Here is a 27156-nt window from a genome sequence, read left to right as displayed (position 1 = left end):
GATCTAGAGCTCCCCATGGCACTGACAATGCATCAGAGCTCCAGAGCTCTCCATGGCACTACAGTGGAGCAGAGATAACCTGTGACACCTTCCTTGGGACTCACAGGCTCAGCAGAGCCACTGCCACAAACACATTCTGCCACACAAATGATCTCTCACCACTTTCTCCATTTCTTCTCTCTCCCACTGAGTGGCTTCTCTCACCATTTCCATCTCCTAGGAGAGAGCAGAGTTAGAGCCACCTCACCCCGTGCTCTCTCACACCTGCAGCATCTAGAACCTCACGAAGGTGTCACAGTCCCCTCCTAGCGTGTTCCTGATCCACGTGCTAGGCCCTGCTGATCTCATGCCAGGGCCACTGCACAGCACACTGCAGGCTGCATGCACCAAGGGAGACACTGGATACTTCCACAAGCTGCTACCACTCTGCCAGCTCAGGCACACACCCACCTTCTGCAGGATCTCCAGCTCCTCGGGGCTCAAATCCCGGTCGATGGAGGAGATGCTCTCCAGGCTGTTCTTGCGCCCGATGCCAGCAGCAAAAGGGTTGGCAATGATTCCTGGGGACATCTGCAGAGCAAACAGCACATCACACCTGGTGGAAGCCTGTTGTTTTGATTTTTTAAGTTTTTTTAAAGTTTTGATGTTTACATTCTTGTAATGAACTTTCTCACGCACTTTATGTAAGTAACTTATTGTTTTGCATTCATTTCTGGAAGAGGAGAAATTTGATAGACTGTTGATTTGTCCAGTGTCATTGGAGAGGTGGCACTGTCACCCTCCAATCCACTGCCACTTTTAGAAATCTATAAATGTTAGAGTCAGAAATTAAAAGTCCCTCCTTTTCACCTTGCAAAGCTGCGTGTCTGCGTAGTTTTATTTCGTGTCCTACAGCAACAAAAGCCCACAGAATTCATTCCAGAAACTCCTATCCCAGGCTCCCACACACCGAGCACCAGGACAATCCAAGCAAGTCAGACACAGAACTCTTCCAACAGCTTGAAGCCTTATTCCATAGAATCCCAGACTGGTTTGTGTTGTAAGGGACGTAAAGAGCATCCAGCTTCATCCCTGCCATTTAGGCTGACGATTGTTAGAGGAACCCAAGGTCTAAGTAAGCTGAATTTAAATTGATCCAGGTGCAAGAAGGGGATAAGGTGAGCAGGGACTGGCCTAATGTTCTACTGGAGATTACAAAAGCTCACTAGCTAAGCCTTGGAAACAGAAATGTGAGAGGGCATGGGATTGCTCCAGGAAGTTCTATCCTGTGGGGAAAGATGAACACCAATAAAGAGCCAGACCATTTATTATAAATGTAACCCTGGCCAAGGAAAAATGGGCATAAATAGTTCAGTGAAAATAAGCTTGAAAAGTTATTTTTTTTTCAGTGCAGTGCTATTGTGGAACAGTTCTAGAACCAGCAGGAGAAAGACAGTCCTGAGGGACCACTGCTTTTCTGGACTGGACACCCCCTCCAGTTCATATCATAGGTCAGACTTTGAAACCTGGGACCTCAAAAAAACCAAACAAATCTACAGCAGAAGGTCGGGAAAATCAGCATTCTGTGAAGCGTACAATCTCCTGGATCCTTCCCCCTCAGGGAAATCCCCAGGGCATTGCCTGGAAAGATGCACCACAGAGTTCTCCCCACCTAGGTGAACAGAAAGGACTCCCCCATGGAGCCTTGCATCCACCCCAATTCCTCTCCCCATATGTCCCAAATTCTCGTGGTTTCTCCTTTCCCTGTTCCCTCACTGGTTGTGGTATCCCTGGTGGCCAGCCCTGTCCTCCCTGTAGGCCAATGCCCTTTGTACTGCCCTTATACCCCTACTTAAACCTGTGGATGCTGGCAGTCTGCTCAGAGAGAAAGTCAGATAAACTTTCCCAGGAATTGCTCTGGGAAGTTTTGAGAAAGCCCAGAGAAAGAACTGAAGCAATCCTTAATCTTTGCAGCTGGTATTTTGAATGCATTGTTCACTTGTGAGATGTGTACAAGAAGGGTGTTGTTCCTAATTAGCCAATGAGGCGAGGGGTGTTGATTGAGGACCAGCCAGGTCCAGCTTTATCAGAACTGTCTATAAAAGAACGTGTGGTGTCTAATAAACTGGGCATTTGCTTTCTGAGAACACAGGTGTCAATGTTGCTTCATTTGCCCATCCCTAATACAACAGCAACATAAACCTTATGCAGAGCTCATGGTCTTGTCTTTTGCCTCTGATTTCCCTTCTGTGTGCTGCAATAAACCTTTGCTGGAACTGACCCTACAAAAGTCCCTTCTGCCTCTCTTTGCTGAGCCAGCCGTGGTGAGTGTGGTGTGTGGACCTGCCTGCCTTGCCTGAACGTTAGTCCTAGCAACTTTTCCACAGGAGAGATGCTTACTGGGGAATAGGTGTGGCATTCACAGTCTCTGAACAGAGAGAGACATAATTCTCTTTCTCAGGTTTTTTTCCTGGAGAAGCACAGAGGGAAATAAATTTTTATCTCTGCTTGCTGCTCCTGGTGTTTTGCACGTGTGCAATGTTTTGGGAAGGTTGTTCACCTGAAGGAATCTGGTAATTGGATTCTGGTGATGATTGTTTATATTAATTGGCATATTAGGTCAAAGCTGGGTCCTGGCTGTTGGCAGACAGTCACTGCTGGAACCCAGGACATTCCTCTGACTGCCTTGGATGGCTCAAGACCTTGGCAGGGGGCTCAGAGACCTTGATATGGAGTCAAAAACACCTGTGCCTTCGATTTTAACCCATGGAAAAAATTACCAGCTTTGTGTGAAGATTTACAGCCATGAGAGTTTAAGCGGAATGATAGTTAATTTATCACAGGGTAAAAAAGTAAAATTTTGGGGTTTTAGAATGAGGGTTCAAGAGGCAAGATGAAGGAATCTGGGCATGTTCTGCCTTTCTCCTTCTTCTTCTTGTCCTCTATCTTCTGCTGTGATGGCAACACTTTTGGATTGGTTCAGAGTAGAAATAGACTGTCTAACATAGGTGATAGGTATTGGAAAATTATTGTAAATAAAGTACATGTAGTTCTTAGTATAAAAAACTAACACCGCCCCAAGGGTGGTCAGTGTGCCATGGACTGACCTGCCAGATGGACCTCCGCAGGTCAGAGAAAGAATGTTATAGATAAGGAAAAATAACCTTGAAAAGCATCTTGGCTTCTTTGGTCTTGGGGCTGGGAAAAAGAGACTTTCTACCACCTCGGGGTCATCTCGACCTCAGAGACCCCGACAGTCACGAGTTTTCCAGTAGTTAGCAGTAAGTATGATGTAGTATAGTACAGTATAGTATAGTATCTCTCTTTAATACAGTTGTAATGTAATATACTATAGTTTTAACAAAGCGAGTGTTCAGCATTCCAAACCCTTGCAGTCAGATGCCAATCACTCCCTGGTCGGGGTCGCCTTGTTTCACTATAAATAGGTACCAGCATCCCCCATGTAAACCCCACGCTGCTACAGCTGGTGCCCAGCCTCGCTGGGATCCCCGTTGGGGACTGTGGTGACCCCGAGACCCTGCCCTGCAGCCTCACCTCGATGGCAGCAGCAGCCTTGGGGTCGAAGCCGTCGCAGACCAGCACGAGCAGTGCGTCGCCCACGGCGCGCAGCACCTGCACGGCCTCGGTGTGCGTCATGCCCAGCAGGCTCTGGTGGTTCACCTCCAGGATCCTCATCCCCACCTGCAGCCGGCCGTCCCGGGCAGCAGCCCCCGAGGAGCTCACCTGCAACACACCAAGGGCCACTGGAGCAGCTCTGAGGGGACAGGAGGGCCTGGGGACAGGAAGGGGTGGACAGCACACACAGGGAACGGGGACAACAGCCTGCAGCTGTAAGGCGGGGGAAGGATCTGCAAGTACCATGGAGAGGGCAGAGCAGGAAGAACCTTTGCAGGCTGGTGGAGGGAACAGGTGTGGAAGAATCTTTTGTGTGAGATAAAAGAACGCGAATTTGAAATTTGTTGTCCCAAGGAAAGAAGCGGGTGAGGAGGAAAAGCTGTCACATCATGAAAAGAGGAATCATTTTGTGGTGGGACAGAGACACAATGGGAATGCAAATGAAGACAAACTAAGAAGGAAGGAGGCAGGGATCAGACATGCAAAGAGGAAGAGGAGGAAAAGCACCACTCTGTTATCCTGGTTACCACAAATATCCAGGGAAAATCAGAGGCAGGAAAACCCCTCCAGACAGGACAGGTAGGAGAGGCTGAGAAGAGTAACATAGCTCAAGGGAGAGCAGGGAAGTTCAGGATTTTGGTTCTCTGCAGGCTAAAACAACAAGTATTGGGAAAAATAGGGAGGGGAGATGGAGTAAACTAACTCTGTGCCAAGGCTAAACTGTGAACCTTCCACTCCCAAATCCTGTAATGCTGCAGGGAGAAAACCAGACCCAACTACTCAAAATAACTGTCAGTTAGAATAGTCCCAGTTTTTATTTTCCTGCAGTTACAAATGTCCCAGGTGAGCGTGCAACTGTCACTCTGAAAGAGTGACTTTATTCTTTTACCTTTAGAACTCAGATAAAACAGTTATAGCCACATAAGAACAAATGCTGAATGTTCCCTTGCCTTAGCAGCAACCAATTATCAACTGTCAGGGCTGACTGCCAATTATGGAGTGTCTCCAGGCATGAGGATAACTCACATCAGTTCCTACCCCCAAAAAACCAGCTAAAGAGGGAATCAGTGACAATAAGGTGAACACCCAGAGTCCTCTTTGTCAGCAGCCAGACCAAAATGACACCACTCGTTGCTGTGCTCTGCTGCCAGCGAAGAAAAGCAATAAAAACTTTTTGGAAAGGGTTGGGAAGAGCATAAAATGATAACCATAAGTTGAACGAGAAAAGGTGTAATTTCTGGAGGAAAACTGAGGTGAGAATTTTGTGTGACACAAGCAGTCACCTAAAAAGGAACAAAGTCACACAGACAGTGCATGGCACAGGAGAAAAGGTTAGGAATTCCCAATGCTTTCCATGGAAGGAGGAAAGAGCTTGCATGTTTAAGTGGGCAGGAAGGGACAGGCACAGGGGGACCAACAGGAATGTGGGTACAAGGAAAGGTGTGTGGGTTTGCATTATAGAAAAAAACACAAGAGAAGAAACACAAAGCAAAAGAAAGGCAAGCAGGAAATAAAATGAGAAACTGAGAAGCTGCTGTAGAGGAGGAAATATGCAAGGACAAGGACTTGTCTGCTTTGCTGGAGGGAGAATCTGCAGAACTGATGCACCAGTGAAGGCTGGGAGCACATTCCAGCAGCTCCCCAGGGTTCACCCTTCTCCCTGGAAGTGCCTGCAGAGGTGGTGCTCTGGTACCTTGGAGATGAAGATGCCTTCATCCGTGGGATCAAACGGATTGCCAGCATGGCCCTTGGCTCCACCCCGAATGCTGATGCCCAGCTTCTCTCCTGGAGCTTTTTCAATGCATATTTCCTGGAAACACAGAAGAGTCTCCTTGTTTGTGGGCCAAGTTCAGCTGAGGGAACACTCCTTGGAGTGACCACAGCTCTGAATGCCCTGAAAAGGGCCTGAATTAGCCCCATCCCTCATTTGGCAGTTTATTCCTGTTGGTGAGGACCTGCCCTTTTCTGTTTCCTGATGAGAGAGTCACCACAGCCATGGCAAGAGATCCTCACCATGCCCCAGCTGGAGACACACTTAAAAGTGACTGGATTCTGCCAAAGCAGTGGTGCCTCAGGTTTTGGCTTTTATATTTTTCAGATTCTGTGCTGCTTTAGTGTGTGGGTCTGGGCTTCATATTAGGGGATGGTGAGCTCTCTGCACAGAGTAGGGAGACAAAACAATTCCTTCTCTAGCTAGGACCAAGGACAAATGATCCAAATCTCAGCACCAAGAGCATAAACAATGGTGGACTGAAGAGAGAAAAACAAGAAGGATGGGACTTCATGGGCTAAAGCTGTAATTGGACAATTAGCTCAAATATGCTAATGGACCAAAACTCATAGAAGTGTGAGGACCGGTCATCCATTTTTGTAACCATTTTGGGCTCCTGTGCTGCCCAAGGTGGATCTACTGAGGTCTCCAAATAAATCCCTACTTTATTCTTTAGCTCCATCTAGCCTCTGTTCTAGGCCAGCCTTCACAAGGCATCAGGAGCAGGAGATTCCAGGAGTCTGGCTGTATCCTAGTCCAGGTAAGAAGTGCCCCAGAAGCCCCGCTGTGACCGCCCCAGCGCCCTGACTCAGAGCCCACCTGCATGCCAGGGGGAGGGGGGTCCCTGCGGACCAGCATGGTGAGCTCCTGGGCGTTGGAGAGCAGGGCATTGACGGCCTCCTGGTGCGTGGCGTGGCGCAGGTCGATGCCGTTCACCTCCAGAATCCTGTCCCCGACGCGGAGCCCGCTGCGCGACGCCAGCCCCCGCGGGATCACCTGCAGGGACAACAATGCCACCAGAGAAGGGAAGTCCACTCTGGAGGAGGTTTTACAGCGACTTCTGTGAGCCAGAGAGAAGTCTGATAACAGGATCCGTGGGTACCCCTGAAAGAATTTCCTACCAAGGTCATTGACACAGAAATCAAGAAGGAAAGAAGGATAAATAAGAGAAACATGCAACTGCCTGTTCCAATGAGCACTTTGTTTGTCTCTTGTGATCAGTGAGTAAATGTCGGGACCCAGGACATTCCTCTGACTGCTCAGGATGGCTCCAGCCCTGCCAGGGGGCTCTGAGAGCCTGGCACGCAGCCGAAGGCACCTGTGACTTTGATTTCGACCCGCGGAACAAACTACCAACTCTGTATGAAGAATTACAAGTCACAACAGTTTAAGAAGCATAATAGTAGTTGTCACAGGGTGAAAAATTGAATTTTGGGGATTTTTAGAACGGAGGGATTTGGGCGTGCCCTGTCCTTCTGCTTTCTTCCTTCTAGCCTCCACGATTTGGGTGATGTTGGCACTTTTAGATTGGTTTAGAGTAGAGACTGACTGTCTAACATAGGTGATAGGTATTGGAACGTGAGTATAAATATAGTACAGGTAGTTTTTAGTATAAAAGACAACAGCAGCCCGGGAGGCGGGCAGCGTGCCTCTGGCTGACCTGCTGAACAGATCACGGCAGGCCAGAGAAAGAATGTAAGAGATAAGAAATAATAAACAACCTTGAGAACTGCAGCCGAAGAGTCCTGACTCCCTCTTTGACAGCTTGGTTGGGAAAAAAGACTTCCTAACACATCTCGGGGTCATCCTGACTGGAGGAGATCCCGACAAGTAAAGTGTAAATTTATGAGTTTTGTAAGAATGTTGTGGAAACCCAGAGCACCCAGTGCACCACAGCACACTCTGTCTGCTCTGGGGTGCCCTGACCCCCAGGGGAGCACTGACTTTGACCCTCATTCATGGAAGAAGTTTCCTAGACTTCAAGACAGACTAGAATCCACTAAAGTGTGAAATAGATTATAGAGAGTAATGTAGGTGTACCACTTGGTGAGAAATTTAGGTTTTGGGATTTTAGCATGTTGTGGATGGAAGCAAGATGTTGGGCACAGGCTGTTGACCTGGGTTTGTTCTTCATGCTTCTTCTCCCTTCTTCTCCTTCGGTTTGGGTGGCATTTTGTAATTGGGCAGAAAAGTCCACATTGCGGGCTCTTTGGGATCAGTTATTGGGTTAAAAGGGAAAATAATCTAGGTGTCAGCTCTTAACTGGTTAGTTTAGTCTTAAAAGACCTTGTAACAAGAGATTGTTGGCCATTTTGTGCTTTGCTAATGAAAAGCTGCCAAACTCACAGTAGTGAGACTGTTTCACTGCTAAGAAAAAATAAACACCTGAGTCCAAACATGAACTACCATCTCAAGTGCCTTCAATCCAGACCCAGAGAAACCCACAACTGGTACCCTGACAGGATGTATAAAAAGCATGGATGCTGTAATAAAAACAGTTTGAAGCCTCCTGAGAATGGAGTGTGTTGCTTTGTATTGTGACTGTATCAACCACTACAGTCCATCTCTCCTTGGAGATGTCACTGTGTCCCCAGGCATCCTCCAACACCCTACAGGCCTGTTCTGACTCCTCTGTCTGCAGGCAAAACTTCCCAAGAGGTGACACATCTGGGAGCACTGGCAAAGAATGAAGTGGGATGTGCTTTGAAGTGCTGTTCCATATGTTATTCTCATATTCCCAATTTAATCTGAGCCAATCCTGTGCCAGTGTTGCCATTATTTTGCCTGTGAGCGTATCCAGGACTGACAGCACCAGTACTGCTCCAGTCCTCACCCAGTGCTCTACAGGGGCTCCTGAGAGCTGAACACATAACCAAACCTGTGTTCCTGGTGAAACAAAGGAGTCAGCAAGGAAATCTGTGAGCACAGGGGAAGCAGGAACAGTGGGAAAGAGTCAGGCTTTGAGAAGAGCAAACCCTGCCTCACTGACCTGCTGATGCACTGCAAGAAAAACCATGGGCACATGAAGGAAGAGCCTGGCAGGCATCACTCCTAGAATTCCAAACAGCCCTTAACAAGGTGTGAACCCAGCCACAGGTGTCAGAGGAGTCAGGTTCAGCACCTCCAAGTGACAAGAGAAGCCAGGAAGCAGAAAGGGCTCCACAGGGATGTCCTCTCCAGCATCCCTATTCCCATGAGTGTTGATGTGCAGGACTGTGAGGGAATGGGCTGCAGCCAGTGGCCAGGTGTGTGCTGCCCCTGAATGGCATGAGCTGATGTCACCACTGGAATGGGAATGTGGGATCAAAGGACACTGGTCTGAGTGCAGCAGAGCACCTCTGGGTGCCCCAGCCCACACACTGTCCCACCAGCACCTTCCCAGTAACAGCTGGCTTTCTGCAATGCCAGCATCTTCCCAGGACTCACTAAAGCCAATGTGAACCCAGCAATTTCAAAAGCTGACTGGGATCCCTCCAAAGGATTCAGCATGGATTATAGAGGTTTGAGGCTTTTACATGCCCTCAGATGGCTCCAGCAGCAGCACATGCAGTACAAACAACCCTCCACACATCCCCCTCCTATGCCCTTACTTCACAAATCCATCCTGTACAGCTGGACTCACATCAAAATCCTTCACCTTAATCCCAATAGCCAACAGCTCAGGAACAGCCAGAGCAGCTCTCCTGGGACTCTACCTTGGAGATGAAGACACCTGGCTCATGAATCCCAAAGGGATGGCTGGAGTGGTCACTGCCTCCGACGATGCTGAGGCCCAGGGGACCACCTGCTTTCACCAGGTGGATTTCCTTAAGGGAACAAGAAGCAGTGTCAAAGGCAATGAAGGATATCACATACAGACCACAAACACTGACAAACACGGAGTCAGGGGTGTTTTGCATGGCTAAGAACAAGGTGAACACTCATGGGACAAGGGGGTTGCCCGTGTGGGATTCTACCACCTGGAGAAGAGCTGGAATGGGGCTCCAAGAGAGCTGCAGAGCGATTTTGGACAAGGGCCTGGAGTGACACAAGGGAGAACAGGTTCTCCCTGAGAGTGGGCAGGGTTAGATGGGATACTGGGGAGAAATCCTTCCCTGTGTGGGTGGGAGACCTTGGCAGTGGCTGCCCCGAGAAGCTGTGGCTGCCCCATCCCTGGAAGTTTTCAAGGCCAGCTGGACAGAGCTTGGAGCAAGCTGGGCTAGTGGAAGGTGTCCCTGCCCATGGCAGGGGATGGGCTTTCAGGTCCCTCCACCCCAAGCCTTTCCACGATGACACCTCCAGGCCCCAATAACCTGGCAGGCCGGTCCCCACCACAACACCTATTTTTCACGATTGCACTATCCCCCAAAGCCAAGCTCACCTCGACAGGGTACTGATCCTCCATCCCTCTGCACAGGTGGTTGCGGGGCGGCGCGGGCGTCTCCTCGGGCGGGCTGTCCCCGGGGCCGGAGGGCGGCGGGGGGGAGTGCATGCGCGCGCGGGGCGAGCCCCCCTCGCTGGGCTGCTCCGCGCCCTCTCTCTCCACCAGCAGCACGATGGTGGGGGAGGCCGCGGTAAGCAGTGCTACGGCCTGATCATGCCTGGCTTCTGTCATGTCTACCCCATTGATCTGGAACAAACCCGGCGTCAGCGCGGCGCTCAGCCGAGCCCTGGGGAGCCCTGTCCTGCTGGCGCCCGGCCCCCTGCAAATGCCTGTGCCCCAGAGCACCTCGTGGTCTGACCAGCTCCCTCCCTCCACAGGCACCTGTGCATTCCCACTGATCCCAGTTCCCTTCCTACTCGGCTCTCCTGCCCGTTCCCTGCACACCTGGTGCCCTGCAGCGCTGCTGACACAGTGCTCCAGGGCACCACACAGGCCAGGGGTGATGTTCCACCTCCCACAGCCAAATGTCTTCACGTGGGAGAAGCAAAACCAGCCATTTCCAGCAGCAGTGCCACGACACAGGCACATGCAGAAGCACCTGGTGCCGTGTCACTGAGCCACCTGCCCTCATCGGTCACCCAAAGCCCCGACACAGACACTGCGGGCAGGACTCGATGGCTGACAGGACCTGTCACTGGTCACTGCCCCACTGGCTGCCCATGCTGGGCAAGGTCATGGTAGCCAGCTCTAAGGCATCAAAAGTGACCCCAGGTACAGGGAGATTCGAAAGAACAGAAAGCCTTTCCTACAAAATTAAGATTTAAAACTGCCTCCCTAGAGACTCAAAGGACGGGAAAGGACATGACTGTTTTCCATGGATGTAAAAGGGGCAGAAACCTGAGGAGAGCCAAGCTGGGAGAACACAGCCAGAACAACAAAACTAGACAGGAAAAAGCTGAAAATTAAAAGGTTTCTAGTCATTAGGTTCTGGAAAAGCTTTCCAAAATGAACACAGAGGACATGAAAAAGGAGCTGCCAGGATGGGCTTTGATCAGCTCATGAAATAACAACATGACTGTAACAATCGCAGCAACTGGGCCTTGTAGGCCAACTCCCCAGTGCCTGATTCCCAGAAATATTATTGTAACTCCCCAGCTCCTTCCCAGAGAGCAGTTTCTGGACTAAGCTGGCATGCAGGGCTTTGTCCAGACCCCCTGTGACCCTCCCAGCACCTGCTCCACCTGCCCTGTCCCACCCATAGCTGTGGGTACTGCTCTCCTTAGGACAGCCCTGTGCTGCCCTGGGAGCTGCCCAGTGTCACCTCTGCCCAGAGCACTGTCCCCAGAGGACACCTCTGGCAGGAACCAGGAGGATGTCAGGATGGGCAGCAGCTGGCACGTGACGGCAGGAAGAGGAAGGATGAGAGGGACCTGGGCAATGGCTGCTGAGCACAGGGCAGGGCACCAAGCAGGAAAGGTGACAAATTAACCACACAGGTGCACAGCCCCTAAGGGAGTGCAGGTAACAGACACACGGCTCAGACACCCCTGGATGGATCCTCAAAGAGTCACCAAAAGCAATCACACAAAGGAATCACCACGTTAGAGAAGCGTGACCAAACCTGGCAACCAGTCTGCAGAAGAAATGGAGATTATAAGGGGCTGTCTCAGCAATCTCTTGTAGGAAAGGGACAAGTGGCTGCAAGAAGCTTGAAGGAGGTGTTGTGGGAAGATGCAGCGCTTATTATGGGATGTTTAGCAGAACAGAAAGAGGACTGGAGGTGAGAAACAAGCACGGGGAAATACAGGGGAGAACAAGAGGCTGCTGGTCAGCGCTGGTCTGGCCAAGCCCTGGGCCTGAGGGCACATCTGCTCTGCCTTCTCCCCACATTCTGTATTTACTGGGCCAGTTCACTCTGTTCTGGGTATGTGGGGAGAGCTGCTGGTAAAACTCAAGCTGGACTAGCCAGCAAGCAGGAATCCAAAACGTGGGAAGACTCAAGAGGTGGCCCAGAGGCTGGATGAAAGGCTTGGCTGTGACCAAAGAGCCTGGAAGACCAGAGGCTGGAGAGCTGCAGGCAGGAGCCCTGCCTGGGCAGAGTGAGGGAGAACGTGTGCCATTCCCCCAGCAAGATAACCTGATGCGCCAGAGGGCAGCACCAGGGAGAAGCTGGCTGTGCTCCTGCCCTGTGAGCACCACCTGTGCTCAGGTGTGCACCTGTAAGGGTACTGCCCCCTCCTGCCCCTGTGACCTGGGACCAGCTGAGTCTGCCCCATGTTCCACACCATGTTTCCCCTGCTGGTGGCTCAGCTGGGAGCAGGGAAAGCAGCAGCCCTGTGTGCAGGGGACTGGGAAGGGAGGATTCCTCGGGTCCTCTGATGGTTAACAAAGGCAACACCCAGGACAGACTTGGCTCTTTGCACAGGACTCCAGGAGTCAGGGCTGTCTCAAATGTAACAGCCCCTGGAGCATTTCACCCACTAACTCTCCCCTGCCTGGAATCCTGGTGGCTACCCAGCTTTTGGGGCAGCTAATTTTCCATGGCCCTTATCTAGCTGGAGAGCAAGGCCAGGCATGCAGCATGGCTCTCTGAGTGCCATGGGGAAGGGACAGTGCCTGCCCTTTCCCTGCTCAACATGTTTCTCTGTGTGCCAGGGAATTATCTTATCCTGGAAAATCTCTAAGGGGTCACACTGCATCACTAGCACTCCACATGTCACCCACCACTATCCTACAGTCAGTTTTCTTCCCAGTCGCGTCCCAAAAAAATCAGCTGCCCTTAGCAACTGCTCCCAAACCTGCTCCCTCCCTGCTGGATTCCCATCCCACAGCTCCAGCTCTCCAGCACCCCCCAGCAGGTCCTTGCCCAGTGTCTTCCCCCCAGAATGACTCCCAAGAGACACAGGAGCACAGGGAATGAGTGACAGTCACTGGGGAATGTTGAGGGGCATTAACTCAGGGGAGACCTAGCTGGGATCTTCAACCCATGAGCTCGAAGCTCCCCTAAGAAAGTCAAAGGAGCAACCCCAGTTCTCCTGAGGAGAAGTCCGGGAAGATTTAGAGCACAGGGGAAGAAAGAGCAGCAAGCTGTGCAGTATTTATTTTCTTAAGAAAACAGAATTCTTTGGCAAAGTGAGAGCTGAGCATGACCAGGAGAGCGTGGCTATGGAAATGGGCCCTGTACCCAGCCAAGGTCCTCCCCTTCCCCATGCAGATACAGGCAACCTGCACCCACATCCTAGAAACCATGGCATCGTGGAAGATTTCCAATAAAAATGGGCAATTGCTGCTTCCAAAGAGTGTGGTAAGCAGGCCTAGAAATCCTGGGAGTGTTCTCCTGAAAGGTGACATGTTCCTGCATTCCTCAGAGGTGAGCACGGGATCTGAGCTTCAGCTGGTGCTCAGCACCAACCCTCTATGATAGTGACACACACCTCAGCACAGGGAACTGAGGGGACCCCGCTGGGGGTGTCAGGGATAATGACCAAAGCTCCATGGTCACACACACCTCAGCACAGGGAACTGAGGGGACCCTGTTGGGGTGTCAGGAATAATGACCAAAGCTCCATGGTCACACCTCAGCACAGGGAACTGAGGGGACTCCGCTGGGGGTGTCAGGGATAATGACCAAAGCTCCATGGTCACACACACCTCAGCACAGGTAGCCAACGGGACCCCGCTGGGGGTGTCAGGAATAATGACAGCAACACCTCAGCCACATCAAAATCCAGCAGAGGCCCCAGCTCTGTAAGCCCTGAACTCACACATCCCATATGGAATCCACTGCAAGCTATTACTAGGGAATTAGATCTGCTTTTCCTACGAAGCTGCCCATGGATATAAATAGAGCTGCTGAAGCAGGGTGGAGGCAGGTTTGACTTTTGAATCTGTTCTAAGGTTCTGTGTCTCCTTTTTCCACAGGCTGAGCAAACCAACCCCAAATGATGGACCTCAGTACCATGCCTCTGTACCATGGAGCATCAAAACATGAGCAAATCCAAAATAATCCAGTCTGTGGCATTAATCAGGGTCAGGGCCCGATTCTGGGCAGTGGGGAGCACTACAAGGGAGTGAGAGATGCCACACCAGTTCAAGCTTCCTGCCAAGACACCAGTGTCAGACCTGGGCCCGAGCTCTGCTAAAATGTTGTGCCTGAGCAAATCCGAGCCAACCCCAGCCCAGGGATAGAGCAGACAGAAGCCAGCACTGACAAGGCTGTATCAGTGCTTACTCACGCCAGCCCTGCGGTAACACGTGCTCTTACCACAGCAGCTGGGCCAGAAACCCACCACCAGCACCTGGAGGTTTCCCAGAGGCAGCATGCGAGCGTGGGAGGAGGGTCAGGAGGCTGAGGAGAGGCTCCCGCAGGAGGGGAGTGAGGACCAGGAGGCAGAGACACGAGGTGAGAGCAGTGAGATCCGCAGGGACAGCACGGCAGGCCGAGGCCAGAGCTCCACGGGAAGCAGGGAAGCACTGGGGTACCCCTGCCCTGCTCCACAGCACCCCTGGGCAGCTCCTTCTGCTCCAGCCCACCCCACTGTGCCCCAAGGGGCTCCCCCTCCTGGTGGCCGAGCCCCCCAGGCTGGGCAGTGCTGCCGCGTTCCCTCCCTCCATGCCATTCCTTGCATAAAGCATCTGGGGAAAGGGCAGGTGTAACTGCACCCACCCCCAGACAGGGCAGAACCACCCAAATTAAACGCTCTCCCAGAGGGCTCAGGAGCTGAAAAAAGGACCCCCAAAGTGCAGCTCCAGTAACAGGGAAGCAGCCCCTGCGTGAGGAGGGCAGGGAGCCGGGCCAGCCCCTTCCCTGCACCCGCACTCACCGAGATGACTCGGTCTCCGACGCGCAGGATCCCGTCCCGGTGGGCTGCCCCACCCTCTGCGATCCGGGAGATGAAGATGCCCTGCAGCACAGGCAGGAGGGTCAGAGCAACCCGGGCTGTCCCCGCCTGAGCCTGGCTCTCCAAACCCAGTCCTCTCCCCTGCACAGACCTTTCCCCTGCCCTGAACCTTCCCGTCTGTTCCCCACTCCACACAAACCCTCTGCTCCCAAAGCCCCTGGCAGCAGAGTCCTCCCGTGGCCCAGAGCCTGGAATCTGTGCCAAGAGGGCAGCAGTGGGATTAGATGTCACTGGCAGGGACTGGGAGCCCCAGCCATCCTCCTTCTATAAAAAAGAGGGAGAGGGACTTTGGACAAGGGCCTGGAGTGACAGCACAAGGGGGATGGCTTCCCACTGGCAGAGGGCAGGGATGGATATGGATGGGATATTGGGAAGGAACTGTTCCCTCTGAGGGTGGTTTGGCCCTGGCACAGGGTACCCAGAGCAGCTGTGGCTGCCTCTGGATCCCTTCAAGTGTTGAAGGCCATGGTGGGCAGGGCTTGGAGCAACCCAGGACAGTGGAAAGTGCCCACCACAAGGTGAGGTTTAAGGTCCCTCCAAACGCAAACCATCCCAGAGTTCCGTGATTCCCTGACTTTAGAGCACCCAGCCCAGCAGCCCATGGCCAGGCTGCACTGCTGCACGCTCAGGTATGATTCGGGGTCTCAGGGGTCAGACTGACCGTGTCCCCAGCCCGGTAAGGAGTGGAGCCCTTGCCCCCCGCGATGCTGAAGCCCAGGCCCTTCTCGTTGCGCATGAGGCAGGTGGAGAAGCGCTCGGTGGCCGGGGCGGCCTCGGGGCCCTCGGGGAAGCGCAGCCCCCCGCGCCGCTCCCGCGGGCTGTAGTCGTCCTCGGGCCGCAGCGGGGTGACGGTGATGGCGTTCTCGGGCTCCACCATCCGCTCCCGCAGCACCGTCATAGACACCGAGCTGCCCGAGCCCCGCAGCGCCTCCACGGCCACGTGGTGCTCGGCACAGTGCAGGGACACACCGTTCACCTGGGCAGGGACAGCGACAGCGACAGGGTGCCGTGACACAGAGCCCAGCAAACAGAGCCCCGACCTCACACCCAGCCCCAGCCTTACACACAGCCTGCCCTGACACAGAGCCCAGCAAACACAGAGCCCAGCCAACACAGAACCCCGACCTCACACCCGGTGTCCCCTCACACGCAGTGTCCCCTCACACAGCCCCAGCCTCACACCCAGTGTCCCCTCACACCTAGCCTCCCCTCACACCCAGTGTCCCCTCACATAGCCCCAGCCTCACACCCAATGTCCCCTCACACCCAGTGTCCCCTCACACAGCCCCAGCCTCATACCCAGTGTCCCCTCACACAGCCCCAGCCTCACACCCAGTGTCCCCTCACACCCAGCCCAACCTCACACAGCCCCAGTCTCACACCCAGTGCCCCCTCACACCTCACACAGCCCCAGCCTCACACCTGGTGTCCCCTCACACGCAGTGTCCCCTCACACAGCCCCAGTCTCACACCCAGTGCCCCCTCACACGCAGTGTCCCCTCACACCCAATGTCCCCTCACACCCAGTGTCCCCTCACACAGCCCGTCTCACACCTAGCCTCCCCTCACACCCAGCCCAACCCCAACCACTGCTGCCCGAGGGAACCGGCTCAGCCCCTCACACCCCACCCGGGCCCTGCTCCCACAGGTGTGCCCAGACCTCTGGGAGTTTTCCCAGCATTCTCACAGCACCTGCTACCTGTCCCAGGCCAGGGCAACCAAGGAAAGGCCCTTTCAGAGGAATTCCTTCCCCTGAATTCCCAACACCTGTATCATCCCTACAGGTAACATCCCAGGCAGCTAATCCCCCCACAGAACCATCTCCACCAACAAAATTCAGCACAATTCAACACAACTCAGGTCAACCCCTGTCCATCTTCCAGGAGGAACAGGCAGCTGCTCACACCCCTGGAACACCCGGAGCTGTCAGTGTGACAGTCCCCAGGTGTGGGGAATGTCACGGAGCAGATCATCCCGAGAGTGGCACACAAGGGAGAACCAGGGGAACAGGCCCAGGCAGCCTGGGCTGGTGGAAGGTGTTCCTGCCCATGGCAGGGGGTGAAATGAGATGAGCATTAAGGTCCTCTCCCACCCAAACAATCCCCATGGCTGGCTCCCTGGGTAAGAAGTTATTTACAGGGCTCACTTTTGCTCTGCCCAGGTATGTGTTCTTGTATTGTATTTCTTCCCACCTGGGCCAGAGCAAATGCAGGAGCTTATAAAGCAACAAAAGATTGATGATAACATAAATCAAACAACTATCTCTGAGCCAAAGGGATCTTGTTTAGCTCTTACACATCTCTAATGCTCAATTTAGTCTAAAACCTGTGTGATGCAAACCCCTTCCCAATCATCTCACACCTCCCCTCCAAGCTATCAGAAGCATTTGCTTTGGCAGGAGTCAGTCCTTACCTCCAGGAGCTTGTCACCAACACGGACCCCTGCCCGAGCTGCAGGACCCTCCTCAGACACACGGGAAATGAAGATGCCCTGGAAACAAAACCCTCTGTTCTATGGAGAGCCCATTCCTCACCCCTCCACAGTGCAGAGACCCCTCAGCCCTCAGCTCTAGCCCCTGGCCAGCCCTGAACCCAGAGTGACGGGACCTGGCAGCTCAGGAGCTGGGAAGGGGGGGACAGAAACCCCAAGGTGACAAGGGGAACAGGAACCCCACTGCAGGGCTGCCCCAAGGTGACAAGAGGGGGACAGAAACCCCACTGCAGGGCTACCCCAAGGTGAGGAGGGTAACAGGAACCCCACTGCAGGGCTGCCCCAAGGTGACAAGAGGGGAACAGGAACCCCACTGCAGGGCTGCCCCAAGGTGACAAGGGGGACAAGAACCCCACTGCAGGGCTGCCCCAAGGTGACAAGGGGGACAAGAACCCCACTGCAGGGCTGCCCCAAGGTGAGGAGGGGAACAGGAACCCCACTGCAGGGCTGCCCCAAGGTGAGGAGGGGGACAGGAACCTCACTGCAGGGCTACCCCAAGGTGACAAGAGGGGGACAGAAACCCCACTGCAGGGCTGCCCCAAGGTGAGGAGGGGGACAGGAACCTCACTGCAGGGCTACCCCAAGGTGAAAAGAGAAACAGAAACCCCACTGCACGGCTACCCCAAGGTGAGGAGGGGGACAGGAACCCCACTGCAGGGCTGCCCCAAGGTGAGGAGGGGGACAGGAACCCCACTGCAGGGCTGCCCCAAGGTGACAAGGGGGACGAGAACCCCACTGCAGGGCTGCCCCAAGGTGACAAGAGGAACAGGAACCCCACTGCAGGGCTGCCCCAAGGTGAGGAGGGGACAGGAACCCCCAGGTGAGACACAAGACCAGGGAATGACGCCGTAACCCTCTTCCAGTGGAACTGGAATCACACGATGCAGCTGATGCCACCAGGTGGGGAACTGCCCCACAGCTGGGGAGGAAGCCCTGCTCCCACGGCTGCTCCAGCTCAGCCCATCCTGTCTCAGGAGTCTGCTCCACCCCACCACCTCCCTCTGGGGGCATCCAGGGCTGCTCCCACCCAGCCCCACGGCCGCCGCGGAGGGGAGGGACCCCAGGCTGCAGCTGGGAGGAGCAGGAGCTGGCCCAGCAGTGGCAGGGCCCAGGCCTTACCTCGTCGTCCCCCTTATAGGGCGTGGAGCCCTTGCCCCCCGCGATGCTGATGCCCAGCCCCCCCGTCTGCCGCACGATGGTCAGCGTCAGCTGCAACACAAGGGACACGCATGGTCAGGCCACCAAGGGCAGGGGACAACTCTGCTCAGGGGAAACGGCAGCTCCGAGGTGTCTCCTGGCACTGGGGGAGCTGTGGCACCTCTGGGGGGGCTGTGACACCTGTGAGACACACTGGGGGAGCTGTGGCACCTGTGGGACACACTGGGGGGGCTGTGGCACCTCTGGGGGGGCTGTGACACCTGTGAGACACACTGGGGGAGCTGTGGCACCTGTGGGACACACTGGGGGGGCTGTGGCACCTCTGGGGGGGCTGTGACACCTGTGAGACACACTGGAGGAGCTGTGGCACCTCTGGGGGAGCTGTGACACCTGTGGGACACACTGGGGGGACTGTGACACCTGTGGGACACACTGCAGGAGCTGTGACACCTCTGGGGGGGCTGTGACACCTGTGAGACACACTGGGGGGACTGTGGTGCCTGTGGGGGAGCTGTGGCACCTGTGGTGCACACTGGGGGAGATGTGACACCTGTGGGACACACTGGGGGGACTGTGGTGCCTGTGGGGGAGCTGTGGCACCTGTGGTGCACACTGGGGGAGATGTGACACCTGTGGGACACACTGGGGGGGGCGTGGCACCTGTGGGACACACTGGGGGAGCTCTGACACCTGTGGGAGAGCTGTGGCACCTGTGGAACACACTGAGGGGGCTGTGGCACCTGTGGGACACACTGGGGGAGCCATGGCACCTGAGGGTGACCCGTGGCACCTGTGGATGAGCCATGGCAGCTGTGGGTGACCCGTGGCACCTGTATATGAGCCATGGCAGCTGTGGGTGAGCCGTGGCACTCATGCCTCAGAGGCAGCAGCCCCACAACGCAGGGAACACACAAACCCCTTCCCAGAGCTGAGCCTTGACCCAACAGTCAGCTTGCCCACAGTGGACACAGCAGAGCAGGGGGATTCCAGCACAAGGCAAAATGGGCAGCCACGGGCTGGAACTGGATCACAGGACAGGGACAGTGCGTGCACCACAGCCTGGCTCTGCCATGGCTCCCTGTGAGTGTTATTCCAGCAGCCACTGGGGCACTCCAGCTCACCCCAGCGCAGTGTGCAGTGACAAGGATGGCACCTTGTCCAGAAGACTCTGGATGGATGCTTGGCTTTGTTGTATTGATAGAAATCAACACACAACTCCAAAACCCCATCTGCTCTGCCCAGATGCTCTGCTTCCCTCTGCCCCAGCTGCTCAGGATCACAGCTGAGCAATTCACAGGTCTTCTTCTTCCTACCTCCCACCTCCACATACCCAGTCATGCCCACTGCCAACAGCTGATCTGCCTGGAGCTGAAGCTGTTTCTCTTAAGGACACCAGCATGAACCATTCCCAATGCCACAGTCAGGAGAAGGAAGACAGGGAGCACGTGGTAGGACACAGGGAAAGGAACAGGACAGACAGGAATCTCTCAGGGCCAAGGACCAAGGAGCTGGGGAGCTAAGTGACAGAAATGAGCACAGACTCCTCCAGAGAACCAAACTGGCTGTCCTCCACGTCACCTCTTTGGAAACAAAGCCCAGGATGGAGAGAGGCTGCTGCAGAGATGTCAAGTGTCAGTGTCAGCTGCACATGGCCACAGCATGGGCAGCAAAGGAAGCAGGAGATGACCTTCCTTAACACTTCCCTTCCAACCCTCATTCACTTCTCCAATGTCTTGTGGAGCTCCACATTCTGCTAAGGTTAAACCAAAAACCAAACCAAAACCCCCCTGCAGGAAATGTGAAACAAGCTGAGGTGCTCTGCTCTGCCAGTTCCTCTGGTGCCCAGCTAACAGCACAGCAGAATGCCCAGGGATCTTCCCAGGGAAATCCCTGATTCCAGACCTGCCATCAGCTCACTGTCTCTGCTGCAGGAGCTAGAAACTGAGTAAAATACCAAGTTCTGGAATACCCAAGTAAGACACAAATGGGGCAGTGAGGAGACAGCACCAAGACAGCCCAACTCAAACCAGCTCCTGACCAGACAATTCTTCTTGCATGACCATGTCTATCAGGAACCAACTACAAAACCCATGTTTTTCCACCCAGACTCACTGGACTCTAGAAATGCTCCGAAGACTCACATCTGTACTGTCCAGGGAGTGCTCAGACCATGCTCTCAGGCACATGGGAGGATTTTTGGGGCTGTTCTGTGCAGGGCCAGAAGCTGGACTTGATAATCCTGATGATCAGGAAATTGTGTAATTATACGTTCAACACAAAAGTTTCTAAGAATGACAGCAAACCAGGGATTCAGGCAGGGATACAGGGATGACAGCAAACCAGCGTTTAGGGCAGGGATTACAGGAATGACAGCAAACCAGGGCTTCAGGCAGGGATTACAGGAATGACAGGAAACTAGGGATTCAGGCAGGGATACAGGGATGACAGCAATCCAGGGCTTCAGGCAGGGATTGCAGGAATGACAGCAAACCAGGGCTTCAGGCAGGGATTGCAGGAATGACAGCAAACCAGGGCTTCAGGCAGGGATTACAGGAATGACAGCATCCAGGGATTCAGGCAGGGATTACAGGAATGACAGGAAACTAGGGATTCAGGCAGGGATTACAGGAATGACAGCAATCCAGGGCTTCAGGCAGGGATTACAGGAATGACAGCAAACCAGGGATTCAGGCAGGGATTACAGGAATGACAGGAAACTAGGGATTCAGGCAGGGATTACAGGAATGACAGCATCCAGGGCTTCAGGCAGGGATTGCAGGAATGACAGCATCCAGGGATTCAGGCAGGGATTACAGGAATGACAGCATCCAGGGATTCAGGCAGGGATTACAGGAATGACAGGAAACTAGGGATTCAGGCAGGGATTACAGGAATGACAGCATCCAGGGATTCAGGCAGGGATTACAGGAATGACAGCAATCCAGGGCTTCAGGCAGGGATTGCAGGAATGACAGCAATCCAGGGCTTCAGGATGGGATTACAGGAATGACAGCAATCCAGGGCTTCAGGCAGGGATTACAGGAATGACAGCATCCAGGGATTCAGGCAGGGATTACAGGAATGACAGCATCCAGGGATTCAGGCAGGGATTACAGGAATGACAGCAATCCAGGGCTTCAGGCAGGGATTACAGGAATGACAGGAAACTAGGGATTCAGGCAGGGATTACAGGAATGACAGCAAACCAGGGCTTCAGGCAGGGATTACAGGAATGACAGCAAACCAGGGATTCAGGCAGGGATTACAGGAATGACAGGAAACTAGGGATTCAGGCAGGGATTACAGGAATGACAGCAAACCAGGGATTCAGGCAGGGATTACAGGAATGACAGGAAACTAGGGATTCAGGCAGGGATTACAGGAATGACAGCAAACCAGGGATTCAGGCAGGGATTACAGGAATGACAGGAAACTAGGGATTCAGGCAGGGATTACAGGAATGACAGCATCCAGGGCTTCAGGCAGGGATTGCAGAAATGACAGCATCCAGGGATTCAGGCAGGGATTACAGGAATGACAGGAAACTAGGGATTCAGGCAGGGATTACAGGAATGACAGCATCCAGGGATTCAGGCAGGGATTACAGGAATGACAGCAATCCAGGGCTTCAGGCAGGGATTGCAGGAATGACAGCAATCCAGGGCTTCAGGATGGGATTACAGGAATGACAGCAATCCAGGGCTTCAGGCAGGGATTACAGGAATGACAGCAAACCAGGGCTTCAGGCAGGGATTACAGGAATGACAGCAATCCAGGGATTCAGGCAGGGATTACAGGAATGACAGCATCCAGGGCTTCAGGCAGGGATTGCAGGAATGACAGCATCCAGGGATTCAGGCAGGGATTACAGGAATGACAGCATCCAGGGATTCAGGCAGGGATTACAGGAATGACAGGAAACTAGGGATTCAGGCAGGGATTACAGGAATGACAGCATCCAGGGATTCAGGCAGGGATTACAGGAATGACAGCAATCCAGGGCTTCAGGCAGGGATTGCAGGAATGACAGCAATCCAGGGCTTCAGGATGGGATTACAGGAATGACAGCAATCCAGGGCTTCAGGCAGGGATTACAGGAATGACAGCATCCAGGGATTCAGGCAGGGATTACAGGAATGACAGCATCCAGGGATTCAGGCAGGGATTACAGGAATGACAGCAATCCAGGGCTTCAGGCAGGGATTACAGGAATGACAGGAAACTAGGGATTCAGGCAGGGATTACAGGAATGACAGCAAACCAGGGCTTCAGGCAGGGATTACAGGAATGACAGCAAACCAGGGCTTCAGGCAGGGATTACAGGAATGACAGGAAACTAGGGATTCAGGCAGGGATTGCAGGAATGACAGCAAACCAGGGATTCAGGCAGGGATTACAGGAATGACAGGAAACTAGGGATTCAGGCAGGGATTACAGGAATGACAGCATCCAGGGCTTCAGGCAGGGATTACAGGAATGACAGGAAACTAGGGATTCAGGCAGGGATTACAGGAATGACAGGAAACTAGGGATTCAGGCAGGGATTACAGGAATGACAGCATCCAGGGATTCAGGCAGGGATTACAGGAATGACAGCAAACCAGGGCTTCAGGCAGGGATTGCAGGAATGACAGCAATCCAGGGCTTCAGGATGGGATTACAGGAATGACAGCAATCCAGGGCTTCAGGCAGGGATTACAGGAATGACAGCATCCAGGGATTCAGGCAGGGATTACAGGAATGACAGCAATCCAGGGCTTCAGGCAGGGATTACAGGAATGACAGGAAACTAGGGATTCAGGCAGGGATACAGGGATGACAGCAATCCAGGGCTTCAGGCAGGGATTACAGGAATGACAGGAAACTAGGGATTCAGGCAGGGATACAGGAATGACAGCAATCCAGGGCTTCAGGCAGGGATTGCAGGAATGACAGCAAACCAGGGCTTCAGGCAGGGATTGCAGGAATGACAGCAATCCAGGGCTTCAGGCACGGATTACAGGAATGACAGCAAACCAGGGCTTCAGGCAGGGATTACAGGAATGACAGCAATCCAGGGCTTCAGGCAGGGATTACAGGAATGACAGCAAACCAGGGCTTCAGGCAGGGATTACAGGAATGACAGCATCCAGGGATTCAGGCAGGGATTACAGGAATGACAGGAAACTAGGGATTCAGGCAGGGATTACAGGAATGACAGCAATCCAGGGCTTCAGGCAGGGATTACAGGAATGACAGCAAACCAGGGATTCAGGCAGGGATTACAGGAATGACAGGAAACTAGGGATTCAGGCAGGGATTACAGGAATGACAGGAAACTAGGGATTCAGGCAGGGATTACAGGAATGACAGCATCCAGGGCTTCAGGCAGGGATTGCAGGAATGACAGCATCCAGGGATTCAGGCAGGGATTACAGGAATGACAGCATCCAGGGATTCAGGCAGGGATTACAGGAATGACAGGAAACTAGGGATTCAGGCAGGGATTACAGGAATGACAGCATCCAGGGATTCAGGCAGGGATTACAGGAATGACAGCAATCCAGGGCTTCAGGCAGGGATTGCAGGAATGACAGCAATCCAGGGCTTCAGGATGGGATTACAGGAATGACAGCAATCCAGGGCTTCAGGCAGGGATTACAGGAATGACAGCATCCAGGGATTCAGGCAGGGATTACAGGAATGACAGCATCCAGGGATTCAGGCAGGGATTACAGGAATGACAGCAATCCAGGGCTTCAGGCAGGGATTACAGGAATGACAGGAAACTAGGGATTCAGGCAGGGATTACAGGAATGACAGCAAACCAGGGCTTCAGGCAGGGATTACAGGAATGACAGCAAACCAGGGATTCAGGCAGGGATTACAGGAATGACAGGAAACTAGGGATTCAGGCAGGGATTACAGGAATGACAGCATCCAGGGCTTCAGGCAGGGATTGCAGGAATGACAGGAAACTAGGGATTCAGGCAGGGATTACAGGAATGACAGCATCCAGGGATTCAGGCAGGGATTACAGGAATGACAGCAATCCAGGGCTTCAGGCAGGGATTACAGGAATGACAGCAAACCAGGGCTTCAGGCAGGGATTACAGGAATGACAGCAATCCAGGGCTTCAGGCAGGGATTACAGGAATGACAGCAAACCAGGGCTTCAGGCAGGGATTACAGGAATGACAGCAAACCAGGGATTCAGGCAGGGATTACAGGAATGACAGGAAACTAGGGATTCAGGCAGGGATTACAGGAATGACAGCATCCAGGGCTTCAGGCAGGGATTGCAGGAATGACAGGAAACTAGGGATTCAGGCAGGGATTACAGGAATGACAGCATCCAGGGATTCAGGCAGGGATTACAGGAATGACAGCAATCCAGGGCTTCAGGCAGGGATTACAGGAATGACAGCAAACCAGGGATTCAGGCAGGGATTACAGGAATGACAGCAATCCAGGGCTTCAGGCAGGGATTACAGGAATGACAGCAAACCAGGGCTTCAGGCAGGGATTACAGGAATGACAGCATCCAGGGATTCAGGCAGGGATTACAGGAATGACAGCAATCCAGGGATTCAGGCAGGGATTACAGGGATGACAGCAAACCAGGGCTTCAGGCAGGGATTACAGGAATGACAGCATCCAGGGATTCAGGCAGGGATTACAGGAATGACAGCAAACCAGGGCTTCAGGCAGGGATTACAGGAATGACAGCATCCAGGGATTCAGGCAGGGATTACAGGAATGACAGCAATCCAGGGATTCAGGCAGGGATTACAGGGATGACAGCAAACCAGGGCTTCAGGCAGGGATTACAGGAATGACAGCAATCCAGGGCTTCAGGCAGGGATTACAGGAATGACAGGAAACTAGGGATTCAGGCAGGGATTACAGGAATGACAGCAATCCAGGGCTTCAGGCAGGGATTGCAGACTGGTCTAAGAGCAGCATCCTGGTGTTTCCCAGGTTTGCTTAGTGCCCAAATCCATTGGACAGGATCATGATTTTGGACAATGACTGAGGACTGTTTGATGCCACTGGTAACAGAAAGTCACTTCCAGCTGCATGGTAAGCTGATGCTGTAAACTAAGAGAAAGGTATGCCACAAACCCCCTGGATTTCACAAATTCATCAAACCACTCTAAAAACACGGGGAAACCTGCCAGAAAAGCCAACTGGCCTGAGGGGCATGAACCTTCTATCCATCAATATGAAAAGCAAAACCCCAAGGAGAAAGATTAAAAATACTGAGACAACTGCAGCAATGGGGCTTGAATTAGATATAAATACATGTAGGCTGAAAAGATTTCAAACTCCCAAGAAAATCACACAAAAACCAGTGTGGTGAGATTGGTGGACGTTTGTTTGAGGTCTATGCAAAGAGTAACTGATGTGAACATGAATCTCAAGAGGAAGGACCTGGATCCAGGAGCCTGGAATGGCCCTTCATGTTCATGCAGCTCAGGCTGTTTCTGGCTCTAAACCCTGAAGCTGTTCCCCCAAGCTCCTCTCTCCTGAGGCAGCTTTGGGACTGCCTGGACTGCCACAAAACCACACTGAAACCACTGAAACCACAGCACAGAGCTGCCCCCAGCAGGGACAGCTCGGCTCTCTCCTTGCCATTGCTCCTGCCATGGGCTTCACTGGCCATTTTACCCCTTGTGTATTTTCCCCCAAAGGCAGGGATCCACCCACAGCCCATCTCAGATGATCTGATCTGTGCTGCTTCTCACCAAAACTCGCTGCTTCTCCCTCTGCAGAAAGCACAAACTTTCATGGAGAGCACACCACACTCCCAGTTCCTCAGAGGGAACAGCCCTGCAGGAAAATGCTGCAGTGCCAGGGAAAAGAGGGGAGATTGGAAAAGCTGCCACACTTTGAGCTGCCATCCTTAGCCCCGGGATCCCACTGGGAACCCGTTCACCATCACTGGCACCAAACACGACCCAGGGAAGCAGTTCCACCTCGTGCCCTCAGTCCTGCCTCTGGCCCTGCCTGTGCCTCTTTGGGACACACCAAACACAACCTGGGGCCACCTTAACCCAGTTCTCATATGGCTTTTGGTGTAACTGTCTTTTAACGTGGAATCATGGAATGGTTTGGGTGGAAGGGACCTCAAAGCCCATCCACCCACCCTTCTCTGTGAACACTCACGTGCTCCTGCAGGAATTCCCAGCTTTGAGCAGTAACTGCACACACCAGAGCTGCTGCACACCTGGACAGACTTCCTTTCAGGCAGCAGCCAGGGACATCTGGGCACTGCCCAGCAGATTTGGGGCAGTCTGAATTTGCTGCTGTGCCGAGCAACTCACCACTGAGATTTGAGACTGTCATACTGACACAGGAGATGCACACTGCAGTAAGTGATTTGGATTTATGTTGGGACAGATGTGTGACAAGGGACAGGTGAACAGCAGCTAAAGAATCCATTAAATATCATCAATAACCTTTTCAAAAGTCAAAAGGGCTGGACAACTTGTGTCCAAGAGTCCAACATTTGCCTGAGACCTTGGAGGTGCTTATAGAGCATTTCCAAAATTCTGGGCTTTTTGTATCCCGAGACCCCTGACATTGTACTGATGGATTGAGAGACCCAGAAGAATTCCTGTGACCATCAGCTCCTCACCCAGACACCACTCCAGGAGTAACTGAGGAACACATGTGGCTCTTAGCAGGCACACAAATGGCTCTCATGAGGAACAGCTGAATTCTGTGAAAACCAGGTCCCTCAAAAGCCGAACTATTTCATTCTGAGAAGATTCCAGACTTGGCTAAAAAAGTGAAGGTGTTTTTGGAAGTGCTCCAAGATGTGGCATTGGCCTCAGCCAAGGCTGGTGCAGGTGTGTGGTGTACAAGCCAAGAAC

The 27156-nt window shown here is 53.3% G+C and overlaps 1 protein-coding gene across 23 annotated transcripts in view; it reads right to left on the bottom strand.

The window, feature by feature from the left end:
- SCRIB (scribble planar cell polarity protein) overlaps positions 1-27156 on the bottom strand; it is a 114321-nt gene that overhangs the window by 39684 nt on the left and 47481 nt on the right. For 18 of the 23 annotated variants that reach the window (XM_038126315.1, XM_038126342.1, XM_038126351.1 and 15 more), the window contains 11 exons: positions 18260-18349; positions 17063-17140; positions 15312-15626; positions 14573-14653; positions 9747-9995; positions 9082-9192; positions 6206-6382; positions 5309-5425; positions 3535-3723; positions 451-570; positions 160-216 (listed from right to left, as the gene is read on the bottom strand). In XM_038126315.1, coding sequence (XP_037982243.1) covers positions 160-216; positions 451-570; positions 3535-3723; positions 5309-5425; positions 6206-6382; positions 9082-9192; positions 9747-9995; positions 14573-14653; positions 15312-15626; positions 17063-17140; positions 18260-18349 — 1584 coding nt within the window. The remainder of the gene's footprint in view (positions 1-159; positions 217-450; positions 571-3534; positions 3724-5308; positions 5426-6205; positions 6383-9081; positions 9193-9746; positions 9996-14572; positions 14654-15311; positions 15627-17062; positions 17141-18259; positions 18350-27156) is intronic. The other 5 variants (XM_038126300.1, XM_038126334.1, XM_038126420.1 and 2 more) reach the window with 1 other exon arrangement.

This window comes from Motacilla alba, chromosome 2, assembly GCF_015832195.1.
Source record: "Motacilla alba alba isolate MOTALB_02 chromosome 2, Motacilla_alba_V1.0_pri, whole genome shotgun sequence".
NCBI classification, from domain to species: domain Eukaryota; kingdom Metazoa; phylum Chordata; class Aves; order Passeriformes; family Motacillidae; genus Motacilla; species Motacilla alba.
The sequence above is the reverse complement of the archived record's forward strand: the minus strand, read 5'-3'. Positions and strand labels throughout refer to the sequence as shown.